General features: G+C 39.5%; 1 protein-coding gene across 1 annotated transcript in view; it reads right to left on the minus strand.

Moving 5' to 3' along the window:
* Positions 1-15,080, minus strand: part of LOC142696293 (DNA-dependent protein kinase catalytic subunit-like) — a gene marked incomplete at its 5' end in the record, with an annotated part of 326,262 nt that overhangs the window by 277,238 nt on the left and 33,944 nt on the right. Inside the window, 3 exons of the mRNA XM_075847621.1 lie at positions 6,740-6,770; positions 6,846-6,901; positions 7,457-7,556. Coding sequence (XP_075703736.1) covers positions 6,740-6,770; positions 6,846-6,901; positions 7,457-7,556 — 187 coding nt within the window. The remainder of the gene's footprint in view (positions 1-6,739; positions 6,771-6,845; positions 6,902-7,456; positions 7,557-15,080) is intronic.

Raw genomic sequence — 15,080 nt, forward strand, 5'->3', positions numbered from 1 at the left:
TGCGTCTTATCGTCCGAAAAATACGGTAATACATTTTACGTACAACAAAATTGTGCCAATAACTGCAGTTATCCCCTAAAAACCAACACCATGCAGTTATGTCAATGGTAAAATTCTGAATTACCGTACCGTAAAGAATAATGTACCGGTTTTCAGGAAGCCTCATGACAGAACCAATAGGATATAGACCTTAAAACCCATGACAGGGACAGAAAAGTATAAAAGACCCTCCCCTTGACTAAAGTAAGTAATGAAGCGTATTATGTATGGTATCAAACAATCGCATATTCAAGTCTAATTGAAATAAGACATTTTGTAATAAATAAGTTCAATACAAAAAGTGTTGTGTGGGGAAAAAAAAAAATCTAATTAAAAGAAGGCCTTTTTTCCCTAACAAAATTCTTTATAATGAGGGGGGGGGGGGGAGACTATACAAAATTGGTACCCCCTCCTTCGTAACGACCAGTGGCATAAGTGAATAGTCACATACAGCAGATTTGTTGCAGTAATTTCTGCGATTATTCCATACATCTGAATGGGGCCTGCAAAAATACATGAACATGAGCGGAGACAGCTGCATTCAGATAAATTATACTGATTTTCAGTCGCAGCAATACCGGCAACAAAAATGTTCCGTGTCAATATATCCTAAAATCATAACGTTATTTATCATGCACGGTGTACATCACGAAAAAAAACAATCTAAAAACATTTGCTGTTTTTTTGTTTATTCTGGCACCTTACAGACACAAGGGAATACATTTATTGAAAAGAATGTACCCAAAAAAACAATTAAAACGACAGCTTTTATCACAAAAAACAAGCCACACGGTGAACACCATAAAAACAAATCCCGAAAAACAATGTCCGAATTCCTACTATTTTACATCCTCCCCCAAAATTATTTTTTTAAAAGCTATTCAGTACATATGTGTTTACCAGAAAGGTGCCATCTAAAAATACACCTTAGGCTTCGTTCACATCTGCATCGGGACTCGGTCCATGGGCTCCATCGGACCTTCCCGTCAGGGGAACCCATGAACGGAATCCAAACTGAACCAAACGGAAACCATACGTTTCCGTTTGCATCACCATTGATTTCAATGGTGATGGATACGGTGCAAATGGTTTCTGTTTGTCACCATTGTGTAAGGGTTCCGTTGCTTTGACGGAATCAATACCGTAGTAGACTACGGTATTAGACTACGGAATCAAGACGCAGATGCGAAAGAAGCCACACTCTGGCAAACAAAATAATAAATAAAAAAAACAAGCTCTCATACATAGGAGAAAAAAATAAAAATATGGTTTTCAGAATGCAGAGATGTAAAAATTAAAACCCTTAAAAAACACAATTTTTCATTAAATATATATTTCCATCTCTTTACTCTATTTTGGCCGCACTTTTAAAAAATAAATAAATTTTTTAGCAATTTAGGAGACATAACTTTAAAAGCTACGTACACCTTTGAAAACTATTTTCTTTTAATTAAACACTATCAGTGTGATTGGTGCAACATTCTAATCACCTTTTATTAAAAATAATTTTTACTTTTTCAGATACAGCTGCTTTGTATCCTGTATACAGAGCAGCTGTATCTCACCCTGAGACCTGTATCTGGCAGGTCTGCAGGACTGACTGATTCCGTGACAGCGGGTCCTGCGTGTCTCTGACATGCAGGATCGAGCTGTTAACGATCACATCTAAGTTCATAACTAGTCCCCAAAATACGGTCAGCATTTCTAGCCGTATTATCGGGTGTAAGAGATCCAGTAAAAAGCCCATAGTGTACTGATATGGAACAGCTAGATTATTAGAGATCTTTCAAATAAAAAAATATCACGCCTATTTCACAATACAGTCAAATAAATTGAGATTTGTGTGGCAGGACATATTCATAAGAGGCCATCTTAAATTAAAAAATATAAGATAAAAAATACAAGATATGCCATTTTAGAGACAACATAAGGCCACATTTTGAAAACTATACCCCTTACAGTTTTTATCTAGGTGTGTAGCTAGTATTTAGACCCTACGTTTCTTTTGCAGGAGTTAATGCATTAATATAGGACAATTCAGAAATTTAGAATGTCTTTTTGGACAGTACATTTTAGTGAAGAAAAGTGCCTCAATATTTAGTGCACCTTTTCTCCTGTGTGTCAAGACTTTCATCTAAGGGTATAATGGGAATTTTTCGTTTTATTGGAATGTCAGGATTGCAAATCAGGACTGAAGGTGTGCCAGGAAGTTTTTTTGAGGAACACTATCTACTTGGAAGATTTTTATACAAAATGGGGGCCAAAACATTTAGAAATTCACGAAATGCCTCCTTAAATAAAATGAAACTTTCAAGGTATTCATCTAGGGGTAATAATGGGAATTATTTGTTTCGTTTGGTTGTCTTTTCAAAAGTTATTGGGACAAAATGGGAAATGACAATGGCAAAATTGTTGGAAATAACTAAAATAAATTTAAAAAAAAAGAAATACCAAGGCAACATTTAAGACCGGAAGAAAAGGGATATAATTAAAATCAACTGACGTGTGGTATGCTCGAAAGCACTCTCTAATACAGAGGACCGAAGCACTGCAGCCCTTCCCTTCCTGGTCTCCAAAACTCATGGTTTTTAAAAAAAAATAATAATAATCTTGAAATTCAAGAAAAGTCCCCCTATGGCCTGCACTTTTATAGAGGACAAAGGAATAATTGAAGTTACTTGAGTTAGGTACATAGCCAATGTTTTATAACAGATCATCGATTTTCTGAGGGCATTGTAGGGCAGCAGAACCTGGTCCAAAAGATTCACCTCTCCCATGAACTGACTGTAGTCCTGGATACACAAAGGCTTGGGGGTCTGCTCTGTGGTTCCTCAGACTGGGCTGGATCAGACTGCATAGAGTGGTCAATACAAGGACATTACGCTTGTCCTTGCATTTGGCCACCTGCAAATTCTCACTGCAAACAGCCCTGATTTCTGAACCTCGCATAGTCTGACCTAAAAAAGACTTGGAGAGGCCCTCTTGGTTTCTCCTACTTGTGCCGCATGCTGCGGTTTCACTCTGCTGCTACTGTATTATGCTGTGGATCCACAGTATTTACGCTACATGTGAACTTACCCTAAAGGTGATTGATATAAACATGGTATCTGTGGTTCAGCAAGGGGTGCAGTAAATTCCGTACTGTCTTCCCACTTATTTCCAGGGGGGGGCAGCCTGGGGGCTCTATTGTAGAATCTTTTTCTTCATAGTCCCTGCACTTGAAAGTGTATCCAGATAGACTTTCGCACACTTTGTACAGCTTCACACCGTACCTTGCCTTTTTGTTCAGCAGGCACTAGCGGAAGCGTAGCCTGCCATTGAAAAGCACCAGGAATTTGTCCACTGCAATGCATTTGTGGCATATAAATTTCAATAAACTTTCAAATGCAGAGGTTAACTACTGGCCTGATTTTACACGGTCTGTCAAAACTGTGGTCATTTGTGTGTGGGCATTTCTCATAATTATTAGAATGTAGCAACCTTAGCAGGATCTCAAAATGACCCCCGGGCATAGTGAAGCAGTAAATGAACGAATGGTAAAGTTTATCAGTACTCCAATAAGAGTATATGGTGGGCTTTTTTGTAATGCCCATGTTAAGTAGGATACTTAAAAGAGAAAAAGACGGCACACACGGCGCCACATAGTGCGGATTATCCACGAAGCATTGGTCAAAGGTAAGGTGAATTCTACTCACCTAGAGAAGTTATGCTGATCAGGCACAACACTGATAAAAAACGTAAATCAGCCTACACATTGTTCACCTCTGTTTGAGATGTGTTGAGAGCAGACACACCCTGGGTGTGTGTAGGCAGATCACGGATACAGCTGCTGCCCAGGTCCAAACCAGTAAACAGAAGTTCACCGCCAGGTATAAAGTAAAAAAGAAAAGGAAAAAAGGACCGAAATTGCTAGGCGCTGCTATAAATGATTTATTTAATGAATGACATGAATTAGAGGCTACGCGTTTCGACGCAGGACATGCGTCTTCATCAGGCCATAAATATATCTATATATAGATATATTTATGGCCTGTTGAAGACGCATGTCCTGCGTCAAAACGCCTAGCCTGTAATTCATGTCTTTCATTAAATAAGTCATTTATAGCAGCGCCTAGCAATTTCGGTCCTTTTTTCCTTTCTTTTTTACTTCATTTTAAGTAGGAGGCCACAAAATACCTGCATATCAACTGCGTTAGCAGGGGTTCATCCGTGGGACCTGGAATAGTAACAATTATGATTGCGGGAAATAAATTGCTCCGCATAAATATTTGTCTGCACTACCATCAGAAAAATTAGGTCTTCAGAGAAAAAACATAAAATAGAAAAAATTATCTATTTCTCTAAAACCGGTAGCATCCACATGTGAGTCGGAGGTCAAAGTAAATTTAGGTGGCAGCGCTCGAATCGCACTGTGAGCTAGGAGCCTTCAGTATTCATGAGCTGCAGCCCATCCACCATTGTTTGGCAGCTTTCTCACTATGCACAGCAATGGGTGGGCCCTCAGCTCATGAATACAGAGGTCTCTTGGGTCACAGTGCGATACGAGCACTGAAACTAATAAAGTGTATATTTTGCAAAAAGTACACCACAGCCACATATAAAACAGACAGCAATGACAATCAGTGTCTGCCACTACTCCTTAATGCCCTCAAAGAAGACAAAATAAACATGATGACAAGATTCTCTTTAAGGAGTTAACAACTACTAAAGCAGAAGTCTAAATTAAATCAGAGAAACAACAATATTATTTCAAAAAAGAATAAAATATAATGAAAACTGACATTTAAAGAGGCTCTGTCACCAGATTATAAATGCCCTATCTCCTACATAATCTGATCGGCGCTGTAATGTAGATCACAACAGTGGTTTTTAGTTTGAAAAACGATCATTTTTTATCAAGTTATGAGCAATTTTAGATTTATGCTAATTTCTTAATAGACATCTGGGCGTGTTTTGACTTTTTACCAACTGGGCGTTGTACAGAGGAGTGTATGATGCTGACCAATCAGCTTCATACACTTCACATTGTTCCAGCCCAGCTTCTTTCACTGCACAATCACACTAACAATGGGCTGGAACAATGAGAAGTGTATGGAGCTGGCTGGTCACTGATTGGTCAGCATCATACACTTCTCTGTACAACGCCCAGTTGGTAAAAAGCACGCCCAGTTAGTCATTACGAAAATAATTAGCATAAATTTAAAATTGTTCATAACTTGCTCTAAAATTATCGTTTTTCAAAATAAAAACCACTGTTATCTACATTACAGCGCCGATCACATTATGTAGCAGATGGGGCACATTTTTGTATTGTTCATTTGCACCGAAAATAAAAAATTAAGCAACTTTCTACATAAGTCTTCATTAAAAATTGGACATTTCTCCTCTCAGTGTTTGAGATAGAGGTAGGAAGGGATAGAACGTTGTGGAATGCAGATCAGATTGTGGAGAGGATGGCTAGCATCTAAGTGTTCAGGGAGGGCAGATCAGACAGGTGGTCAGTATCAGTGTAGATAGTGAGGAAAGCAGAGTGGCAAAAACGCAGGCTATAGGTGTAGAGAAAGCAATAAAGGAATGAAGCTGCGCTGATACATGAGAGCTGGTGAAGGCAGCAGAATCCTGAACACACTGAAGTCATATCCAGCATTACTAGGAGGGACAAGCCCACATGAGAAAAGTCAAGATAGCAGCAGGTTGCAAACTGCATATTTGAAGATCTGATAAGGAATAAAGGAATGAAGATTGTAGCCAGAAACTTTAACTCCAGTTAACATATAAAAAAATATATATTTTTCCCCCATGTCAAAGGTGTCCATAAGCTTTACGACAAAATATCTAGCTGCATACTTACCAGATAGATTTAAATAGAAAAAGAAAATCATTTCACCTTTTACCTATAGGCTTTTTGGCCCTATTACCAACTGGATTACAATACTTTGTGAGAGAAACTACAGGAAATCTACTCAGGAGCCCCTGCATCAAAAAAAAGACAACCCACAACAGATGCTGTGAATTTTTTCTTTCCACGTCATGAAAAAGACAGAAATGGTCCGGGTAGAAATATACATGTGGCGAGCAAGGCTGTAGCAGAAACTGCCTCCAAAGAACTACTGGAGTGACAGAGTGATCCTAACAAGAACCTGGTCATAGTACTGCTTTTATGGGGCACACTAAGCCCCTGCAAGTGAGACAGAAAAAAACCTCCCATGCAGTAATCCATCCATCTGCCGGTTACTTATATAGCCCTGTGATTCCCCTTGAAGCCAGGAGACATAGCCCATGTAAGAACCTGGCACAGTGATTTGAGGAGCACCAACCTTCCCATACTGGTATATTTGAGGAAGGATATCTTCCACTAGCAGCAGGCCCCCAGGAGACGCCCCATGAGTTTCATACTTTCTATAAAAATAGGGAAAAAAATTCTGCTGCTGTCCTAAACAGAGACAGAAAAACACTGTAGATGGGTGGAAGGGGAGGGTAATGTTACAATGGTCTATTTCCCACTGGTGTAATCATAGGGTCAACTGAAAAAGAAAGTTAAGGCTCAAAGTAGAAAAGCAAATCTTTTTTTTTTTTTCCCCAATAAAAGTAATTTTATTGTGGAATACTAATATACACACACACACACACACACACACTTGGTGTCGCCAAAATCCTAACACGACGTAGAATAAAGTTGTTATTTATATTGCAAACTCACCTAAAGGCACAGCATATCTCTTAAGGTCAATCTGCAAAAAAGAAAACATACAAATAATATAAAGAAATAATTTCTTAGCACTATTATTGTTGTAAATAAACTGTACCTGAGGATTTATTGCCTTCATTGTGTAGTCAAAAATTTCTTTAGAAGTGCTAGCATCTGGGGGGGAAAAGGTTAATTTGAAGTTATTGCATAAATCATAGAATAACATGCATGTATACTACCACTACCAAAATGTCCAGAACTGTGCCTGGCAAACAATAAAGATGACGCAGTGCTCACCAGATCGCTACAGCCCATTTAATCATATGATCGGTGGGGTTGATGGGAGTCGGATCCCCACTGATTTGACATTGTTAGCCTATCCAAAGGATAGACCATCAATATTAACGTCCCGGAAAACCACATTAAGGCTGGAGCAGGGAAAGGGGGGGGCTGCAACTTTCTAATCCCTATCCAGGCTTTTTGTAGCGCAGGAAAACAACGAACATAAAATGCAACCATCTTGTAAACCTGAAGTATCAAATACAGTGGTTTGGCTAAACATTGCAGAAATCCAATTCAACTCATGATGGCTGTAGAGCACAAACCTACAGCCATCTTCTTCTTGGATGGTATTGAGATGGGTTGGCCAGTCTCCAGAATCTCATGGCGATATACATACCCCATTGCATGTTAAAACAGAATATAAAAATCACAAAATACTAACTGTACCTTCCTCTACACATTTTGTGAAGTTGATCAACAGTGCTGATAATCCTCTCAAACATCCAGCTACCACTGCAAACTTAGGCTGTCTTGTGGATGATGTCATCTAGAAAGAAGCAATAAAACTTATAAAAATTTAAATAAAATACTATTTACAATAGAAAATAAATACGATAAAAGAAATTAGGGAACATGTGACCAAAACTTAAACATTAGATAAGGACTTCATATACAGTTTGAAGAAATAATAACCAATCTTATTAACCCCTTAAGTATCAATTATCTTTACGTTTTAAGTCTTCCCTCTTCGCCATCCATGCACCCCCTTGTCTTTTGAGGGGGTTTTACATGGAACGGTTTTCCCTATATTTCTTGTATGGGCCATTCATATAAGTTAATCATGTACCCCCTTAGTCGTCTTTTGTCAAGGCTAAATTGGTTTAGTTCTTTTAATCTTTCCTCATAACTTAGATTTTCCATGCCCCTTATTAGCTTCGTTGCTCTTCTTTGTATTTTTTCCAACTCCAGGGCATCCTTTCTATGAACTGGAGCCCAGAACTGAACTGCATATTCTAGATGAGGCCTCACTAATGCTTTGTAAAGTGGTAATATTATATCCCTGTCCCGCGAGTCCATGCCTCTTAATACACGACAATATCTTGCGGGCCTTTGAAGCAGCTGATTGACATTGCATGCTGTTAGTTTATGATCTACAAGCACACCCAGATCCTTATCAACAATTGACTCTCCCAGTGTAGCTCCCTCTAGGACATATGATGCATGCAGATTGTTGGTACCCAGATGCATAACTTTACATTTATCTACGTTAAACCTCATGTGCCAAGTGGATGCCCAAACACTCAGTGTGTCCAAATCGGCTTGTAATTTATGAACATCTTCTATAGGCTTAACAATATTACATAGCTTGGTGTCATCTTCAAAAATAGAAACAGTGCTATTAATCCCATCCTCTAGATCATTAATAAATAAGTTGAACAATAGTGGTCCCAGCACTGAACCCTGGGGTACACCACTTATAACTGGGGACCATTCAGAGTAGGAATCATTGACTACAACTCTCTGGATACAGTCTATGAGCCAATTTTCAATCCAATTACAAACTATACATTCTAAACCTACAGACCTTAAATTTACCCATTTGCCTTTGCAAAGTCCAAAAACACTACATCCACAGCGGCCCCCGTCTAGGCTTCTACACTCCTCTTCATATTGACAACTTCTGTCCTTAGTAAAACCGTGCTGGCTGTCACTTAGAATACAGTTTTTTGTCACATACTCCTGTATATAGTCCCTCAATAGCCCCTGAAACTTTTTTCCCAGGATGGATGTTAAGCTTACTGGTCTATAATTACCCAGGGAAAACCTAGAGCCCTTTTTGAAAATAGGCACCACGTTTGCCCTGCGTCAGTCCACTGGTACTACACCAGTCACTAGAGAATCTCTGAATATTATGAAAATGGAGACCGAAATAACAGAACTAAGTTCTTTAAGAACCCTAGGGTGTAACCCATCTGGTCCAGAGCCTTGTGCACATTTATTTTATTTAACGTAGCTTGGACCATATCTACATTCATCCAATTCAGTATATGAATTGATGGATTAACAGCACTTGGATCAGCTAAATCAGCTGCTCTTTCTTCTGTTGTTTATACAGAGATAAAGAACCCATTTAGTAACTCTGCCTTCTCTTGATCATCCCGAGACCAACTCTCCATTATCACTATTTGGGGGTCCTACATGTTCAGACCTTGGCTTTTTGTATTTATGTACTTGAACAATTATTGTGGATTTGTTTTGCTATCCATGCCTTTGCCCCCTGCCTTTCATTTTGTATTTTTGCTGATTTTATTTATTTTTTTACAGCTTTTATGTTTTTTTTTACTCTTTATGGTTTACAAAGGCTAGAAATGTACCCTCAGATTTGTATTTTTGCAAATGCCCTATTTTTGACAGATATAGCCCTTTAAACAGAAGGTGTAAGCCATGTGGGGCTTAATTTTAGTCGTTTATACTGGTTACCTCTAGCAATACTTTTTGCACTATAATTCTACAAAGTAGATTTTAAGATCTCCCGATTATCATTTGTGCCATTATTTGACATTAGTTGTTCCCAATCTATGTCATGAATTGCAGCCCTCATTCTGGAGAAATTGGCCTTCTTAAATTAAAGTGTTTTTGCCCTTCTAGCCTAAGTTTGTTTTTTACAGTATAGGCAAAATGCAACTATATCGTGAGCCCTGTTAAGCAGGTTTTCACGACCAGTGACATTCCCAACAAGCTCTGCATTGTTTGAAATGACTAGATCCAACAGAGAATCACGTCTAGTCGGGTCTTCCCCAAACTGGGACATAAAATTTTCCTGCAACAGGTTGTGGAAATTTTTCCCCTTCGCAGTTGTAGCAGAACCACGACCCAAATTAATATCTGGGTGTAATTAAAATCTCTCATTATCGCTACAGTAACCCCCTGTGCTGCCCACCTCATTTGTTTATATATATATATATATATATATTCTTCCGTCTCCTCTGTTATATTGGGGCATTCATAGATTACACCAAAAATATTTTTTTTTTTAGTGTTTACTTCCCTTTGTAATTCCACCCACAGTTTCAACCTCCTCACCATCATCATCGACTATTTCCTCTTTCACAATCACCTTCATATCACTTCTCACATACAGACATACACCAACGCCTTTCCTATTTGCTGTGTCTTTTCGAAACAGTGTAAAACCCTGTAGATTTACAGACCAGTCATGTGAAGAGTCTAGCCAAGTTTCAGCAACACCAATTATATCAATATGTTCCTCCAGTACCAAGGCCTCAAGCTCCCCCATTTTGCTTGCTAGACTTCTGGCATTTGTAAACATAAACTTTAACTTGCCTTTTAATTTTTCACATTCAGTATCAGAAATTACATTTATTTGACATTTGGGCATCTTTATTTTCATTGTTGCTGTGTAACAATCCAGTCACCTAATCCTCTCCCCACAGTCCATTTCTCCCCCCCACCAATATAGTCTGACCCTTCTCTAACCTAACTACCCCTTTATTTTCGATCAGGTTTTTTTTACTAATTAAATCCTGATTGTAGTGTTATTTTATTTTCTGTACACTATTATGGTGACGCTCTTATTGCCTGAATATCTGCTCTCCTCTGTTGACAGGAATCAAGGATATGCTTCACAGCAGCCACATGGACCATAGAAAGCAATAGTCTGGAGACGACCCATCGACTTCTATGAAAGAGTGTTCGAGGCCTGCTCTGTGACCTGTGCAGAGGTCAATGAGCTGGGATGGTGATGAGATGAATTGTGTCAAACTCCGTGTCAATAGCGGATCTGCCACTAGCTGTATAATAGAGGTGTTAACTTTTATTGTACTCCTGCTTCATTATAATGAGATGAATGCTAAAGAGTGATCTCTACAGAACAGGAAGTGTTAGTCTATTATAAAGGTTCAGTGGCCAGTTTGAAAACTGCAATATTTAATTGACACAAACTTTTCAAACAACTTATTCTAATCTAAAAGAATTCCTGATATAGATCAAATCTGTAATTTACTGTTAAAATTTAGTTCTATCCATGCAAATTCTGTTCCAAGTTACTGTCCCTAGGTGTGTATGTGTGTGTGTATATATATATATATATATATATATATATATATATATATATATTGTGAGGGTTTAGCATCAGGAGAGGTTGGTACAGCGGTTTCTTTGTAGCCAGAGACAGGGACACCGTGCATTAAAAGTCATAACAGGGCTTTGCCTGTGTTTTTATTCTTGTCAAAGAAACAGCCTCTTGTACAACAAGGCAAAATACAAAATAAATCCTGCTCGTCTGAGCACTAACTAAACAAGATATTATCTAACTATACCGAGTGCCTTCCTACCAGGCACTGGACACAAAGTAACACAGGTCTTTACTCACATAGCATACAGGCTACTCCAGCCTTAGTAGCCTCCAGTCTGAGTCAGTGGTGAGACTCCCACACACTGTGTCTGCACCTTTTTATACACAGGCTACAGGTGCAGCTAATTGAGCAGCAGCCTTGTCCTACAAACAGAGATGGACTAGGGATTGGGGAACCCGCCCTGCTCTTCTCCAATCCAACTCCAGGCCCTTTTTTCCGGCTTTTCCTTAAGCCGAGATTGGAAAACTAGAGCTTTCTATTGCAAGAACTACTCATTCCCTGGAGCCTAGGGTAAATATGACAGGATTCTAGGGGAAATGAGAGAGAGAGAGAGAGAGACAGACAGAGACAGAGATTAATTTTCAAATTTCAGACGGGCCTGTACATGTGCCTTCTTGAGCAGGGGGACCTTGCGGGCACTGCAGGATTTTAATCCATTATGGCGTAATGTGTTACCAATGGTTTTCTTGGTGACGGTGGTCCCAGCTGCCTTGAGATCATTAACAAGTTCCCCCCGTGTAGTTTTCGGCTGAGTTCTCACCTTCCTCAGGATCAAGGATACCCCACGAGGTGAGATTTTGCATGGAGCCCCAGATCGATGTCGATTGACAGTCATTTTGTATGTCTTCCATTTTCTTACTATTGCACCAACAGTTGTCTCCTTCTCACCCAGCGTCTTACTTATGGTTTTGTAGCCCATTCCAGCCTTGTGCAAGTCTATGATCTTGTCCCGGACATCCTTAGAAAGCTCTTTGGTCTTGCCCATGTTGTAGAGGTTAGAGTCAGACTGATTAATTGAGTCTGTGGACAGGAGTCTTTTATACAGGTGACCATTTAAGACAGCGGTCTTTAATGCAGGCACCAAGTTGATTTGGAGCGTGTAACTGGTCTGGAGGAGGCTGAACTCTTAATGGTTGGTAGGGGATCAAATACTTATTTCTCTGTGCACAATGCAAATAAATATATATAATTTTGACTACGTGATTTTCTGGTTTTTTTTTTTTTTTATATAATCTCTCTCTCACTGGTAAAATTAACCTAGCCTAAAAATTCTAGACTGTTCATGACTTTGCCAGTGGGCAAACTTACAAAATTAGCAAGGGATCAAATACTTATTTCCTTCACTGTATATCTAGGTGTTCATTGTATAGAGAACATGATAGCCGTTAAAGCTAGTGGGCAGAGCCTGAGACATCTAAGAATTCGAGATAGAGTATGCAGAGGGGAAAACTGCTAAATAATGGCACATGCAAGTTATATAATAGCCAGAAATAGTGTTATTCCTCACGTACACATATATCAGCTTATTCTGAAAAGTCACCTGAAAAGTTAGGTATGCATTAATGATTATTATTTTTAAATGGATATGGACATGGAAAATGTAAAACAAAAAAATAAAATGAAAAATCAACAAGAATTCTTAAAAATTCGAATTTTGTTACTCATTGTAAAATATTTTTCTTATGTCATGTCGATTGGGGGACACAGATGATAACCATAAGTATAGCTACTGCAGATAGAAAGCAGACACTAAGCCAAAAAGTGTTAGGTTCTTCTACCAGCTATACCCCTCCTGCAGACACCGAGCCAAACTGGATTTGAACAGAAGCAGTAGGAAAAGCAGAAAAAAACAAAACAAAAACAGAACTAAACACATACAACTTGTAATAAACAACAAGAACCATAGGATAGCCCAGGGGAAAAAACAAAACCTTTTTCCAGAAAACGGTCATAACTACCGAAAAGGAGAACATTCTGTGGGTGCGGTCACCCAATGAACGTGAAAATATTTTACACTGAGTAACAGAAAATCTGTGCCATTGGAAGACAAAGATTATAATCTTTGAACACACAAGAGCAATCCCTAGGGGTGGGATAAAACAAAGCAGGACCACGGTCAATGTATTGCTGCCTGCAAAACCCTGCGACAGAGAGGCATCAAAAGATACAAAAGTATGCACCGTGCAGAACAGAAAAGGATGGAGGACCACATAGTGGCCTAAAACACCTGTAGAGCAGAAGCTGTTACTCGAATAGGGGCGGTCCTTGCACTTTGACTGGAATGCCTTACTAATGGTTGATTCAGCGGCTATGGTGGCCTTGGATGCCATAAAGACTCACCTAGGACTGTACGGGACCACAAAGAGCAATCCTAAGCAGCGTAAAGAAGAAGTTTGAGAATGCTAGATCCGCAGTGTGGTGACTATGTCCAAATTTTTGAGGGACCGTTTACCTCAAGTTGGATGGGGGGGGGGGGGGGGGTCGACAAAAGAAGGGCTGGACAATGTCCTTAATGATGTGAGAATCGGATACCACATTGGGTAAAAAGGAGGGGACAGGACAAAGTACCATCATGTCTGGGGAATCACCATGTATGGAGATAGGGTTGACAGCTTGGAAATGTGCCAAATAAAAGGTTGTGGCTACCAAAAAGTACTACCTTCCAATACAGAAAGCAGAGGGAGACAGGGTATTAAAAGGGGAAGACTGCAGAATATCAAGAACCAAAATAAGATCCCATGGAGTCATATGCTGGTAGTAGATGGGCGCAGCCTGGACTACTCTTTGCAGAAATGTATGTATGGATGGAGAATTTCGTTGCCAAGGAAAGGAAGGAAAGCAGGTGGGATGGGCAAAAATTGCATTGGCTGGAACATTTTTCTGTACCCGGACGGAAAAAGGATTTACTAGTTCTGTGGTAGATTTGGGGAGGTTTTATGGCTCTAAAGGCTATGTTTAACTTTGAAAGGGATCTTTTAATTTAATTTTATTTTTTTAATAAAAAGCTCAACTAGCGTGTTTGGTGCAACTTTGTAAGTGATTAGTGTTTATTAAAATCTATTTTTACTTTTTGAGATACGGCTGCTCTGTATTCTGCATACAGAGCAGCTGTTTCTTACACTGAATCCTGTACCTGTCAGGTCCGCTGGACTGACGGGTTCAGTGATAAGCAGGTACTGCATGTTTGACACGCAGGATCCACTTGTTATCCATCACATCTAAGTTCATAACTTAAAAGGTGATAGATTACAGGTGGATCTTGCGTGGACTCGCTGACACTGAACCAGTCAGGTCCGCAGGACAGACGGATTCAGGTCTCTGCGAACTACAGAGTTGATCTGTTTGCAGAATACAGAGTAGCTATATCTCAAAAAGTAAAAAGACTTTTGAATAAAAAACTAATCAATGTTTCACCAAACACAATGACTGAACTTTTTATAAAAAAACAACAAATAAATCCCTTTCAAAAGGTGTACATAGCCTTTAAGCTTTATCTGGATGACATGCTCAGAGAAACCACATTGCTCTCAGTAGGACGGCTTCAGTGGCCATCCCTGTAAATGGGTAAGCTAAACTTGTGTAGTAGAGCGGGTCCTCAGAATGAAGATCTTCCAGCAGGGGAATCCACCATGGTGCAACAGCCAGTAATGTGACCATGTCGGAGGACCAGACTGGACGGGGGCCGATATGGAGCAATGAGGAGAATCACTGGGACGCCTTCCGCCTTGACTGTCTCGAGGATTCGTGGAAGAGGTGGGAGAGATGGGAAAATTTATGAAAAGGTGAAATGGTTTCACGGGATGACAAGTGCGTCTACAATCAGTGCTGCGTGATCTCAAGTCCAGAATTCGAAAGCGGGCTGTTTTTGGATGAGTTTGGACACCATGAGGTCCACATCACCGAGACCCCACTTG

The sequence above is a fragment of the Rhinoderma darwinii genome (assembly GCF_050947455.1).
Source record: "Rhinoderma darwinii isolate aRhiDar2 chromosome 5 unlocalized genomic scaffold, aRhiDar2.hap1 SUPER_5_unloc_50, whole genome shotgun sequence".
NCBI lineage: Eukaryota > Metazoa > Chordata > Amphibia > Anura > Rhinodermatidae > Rhinoderma > Rhinoderma darwinii.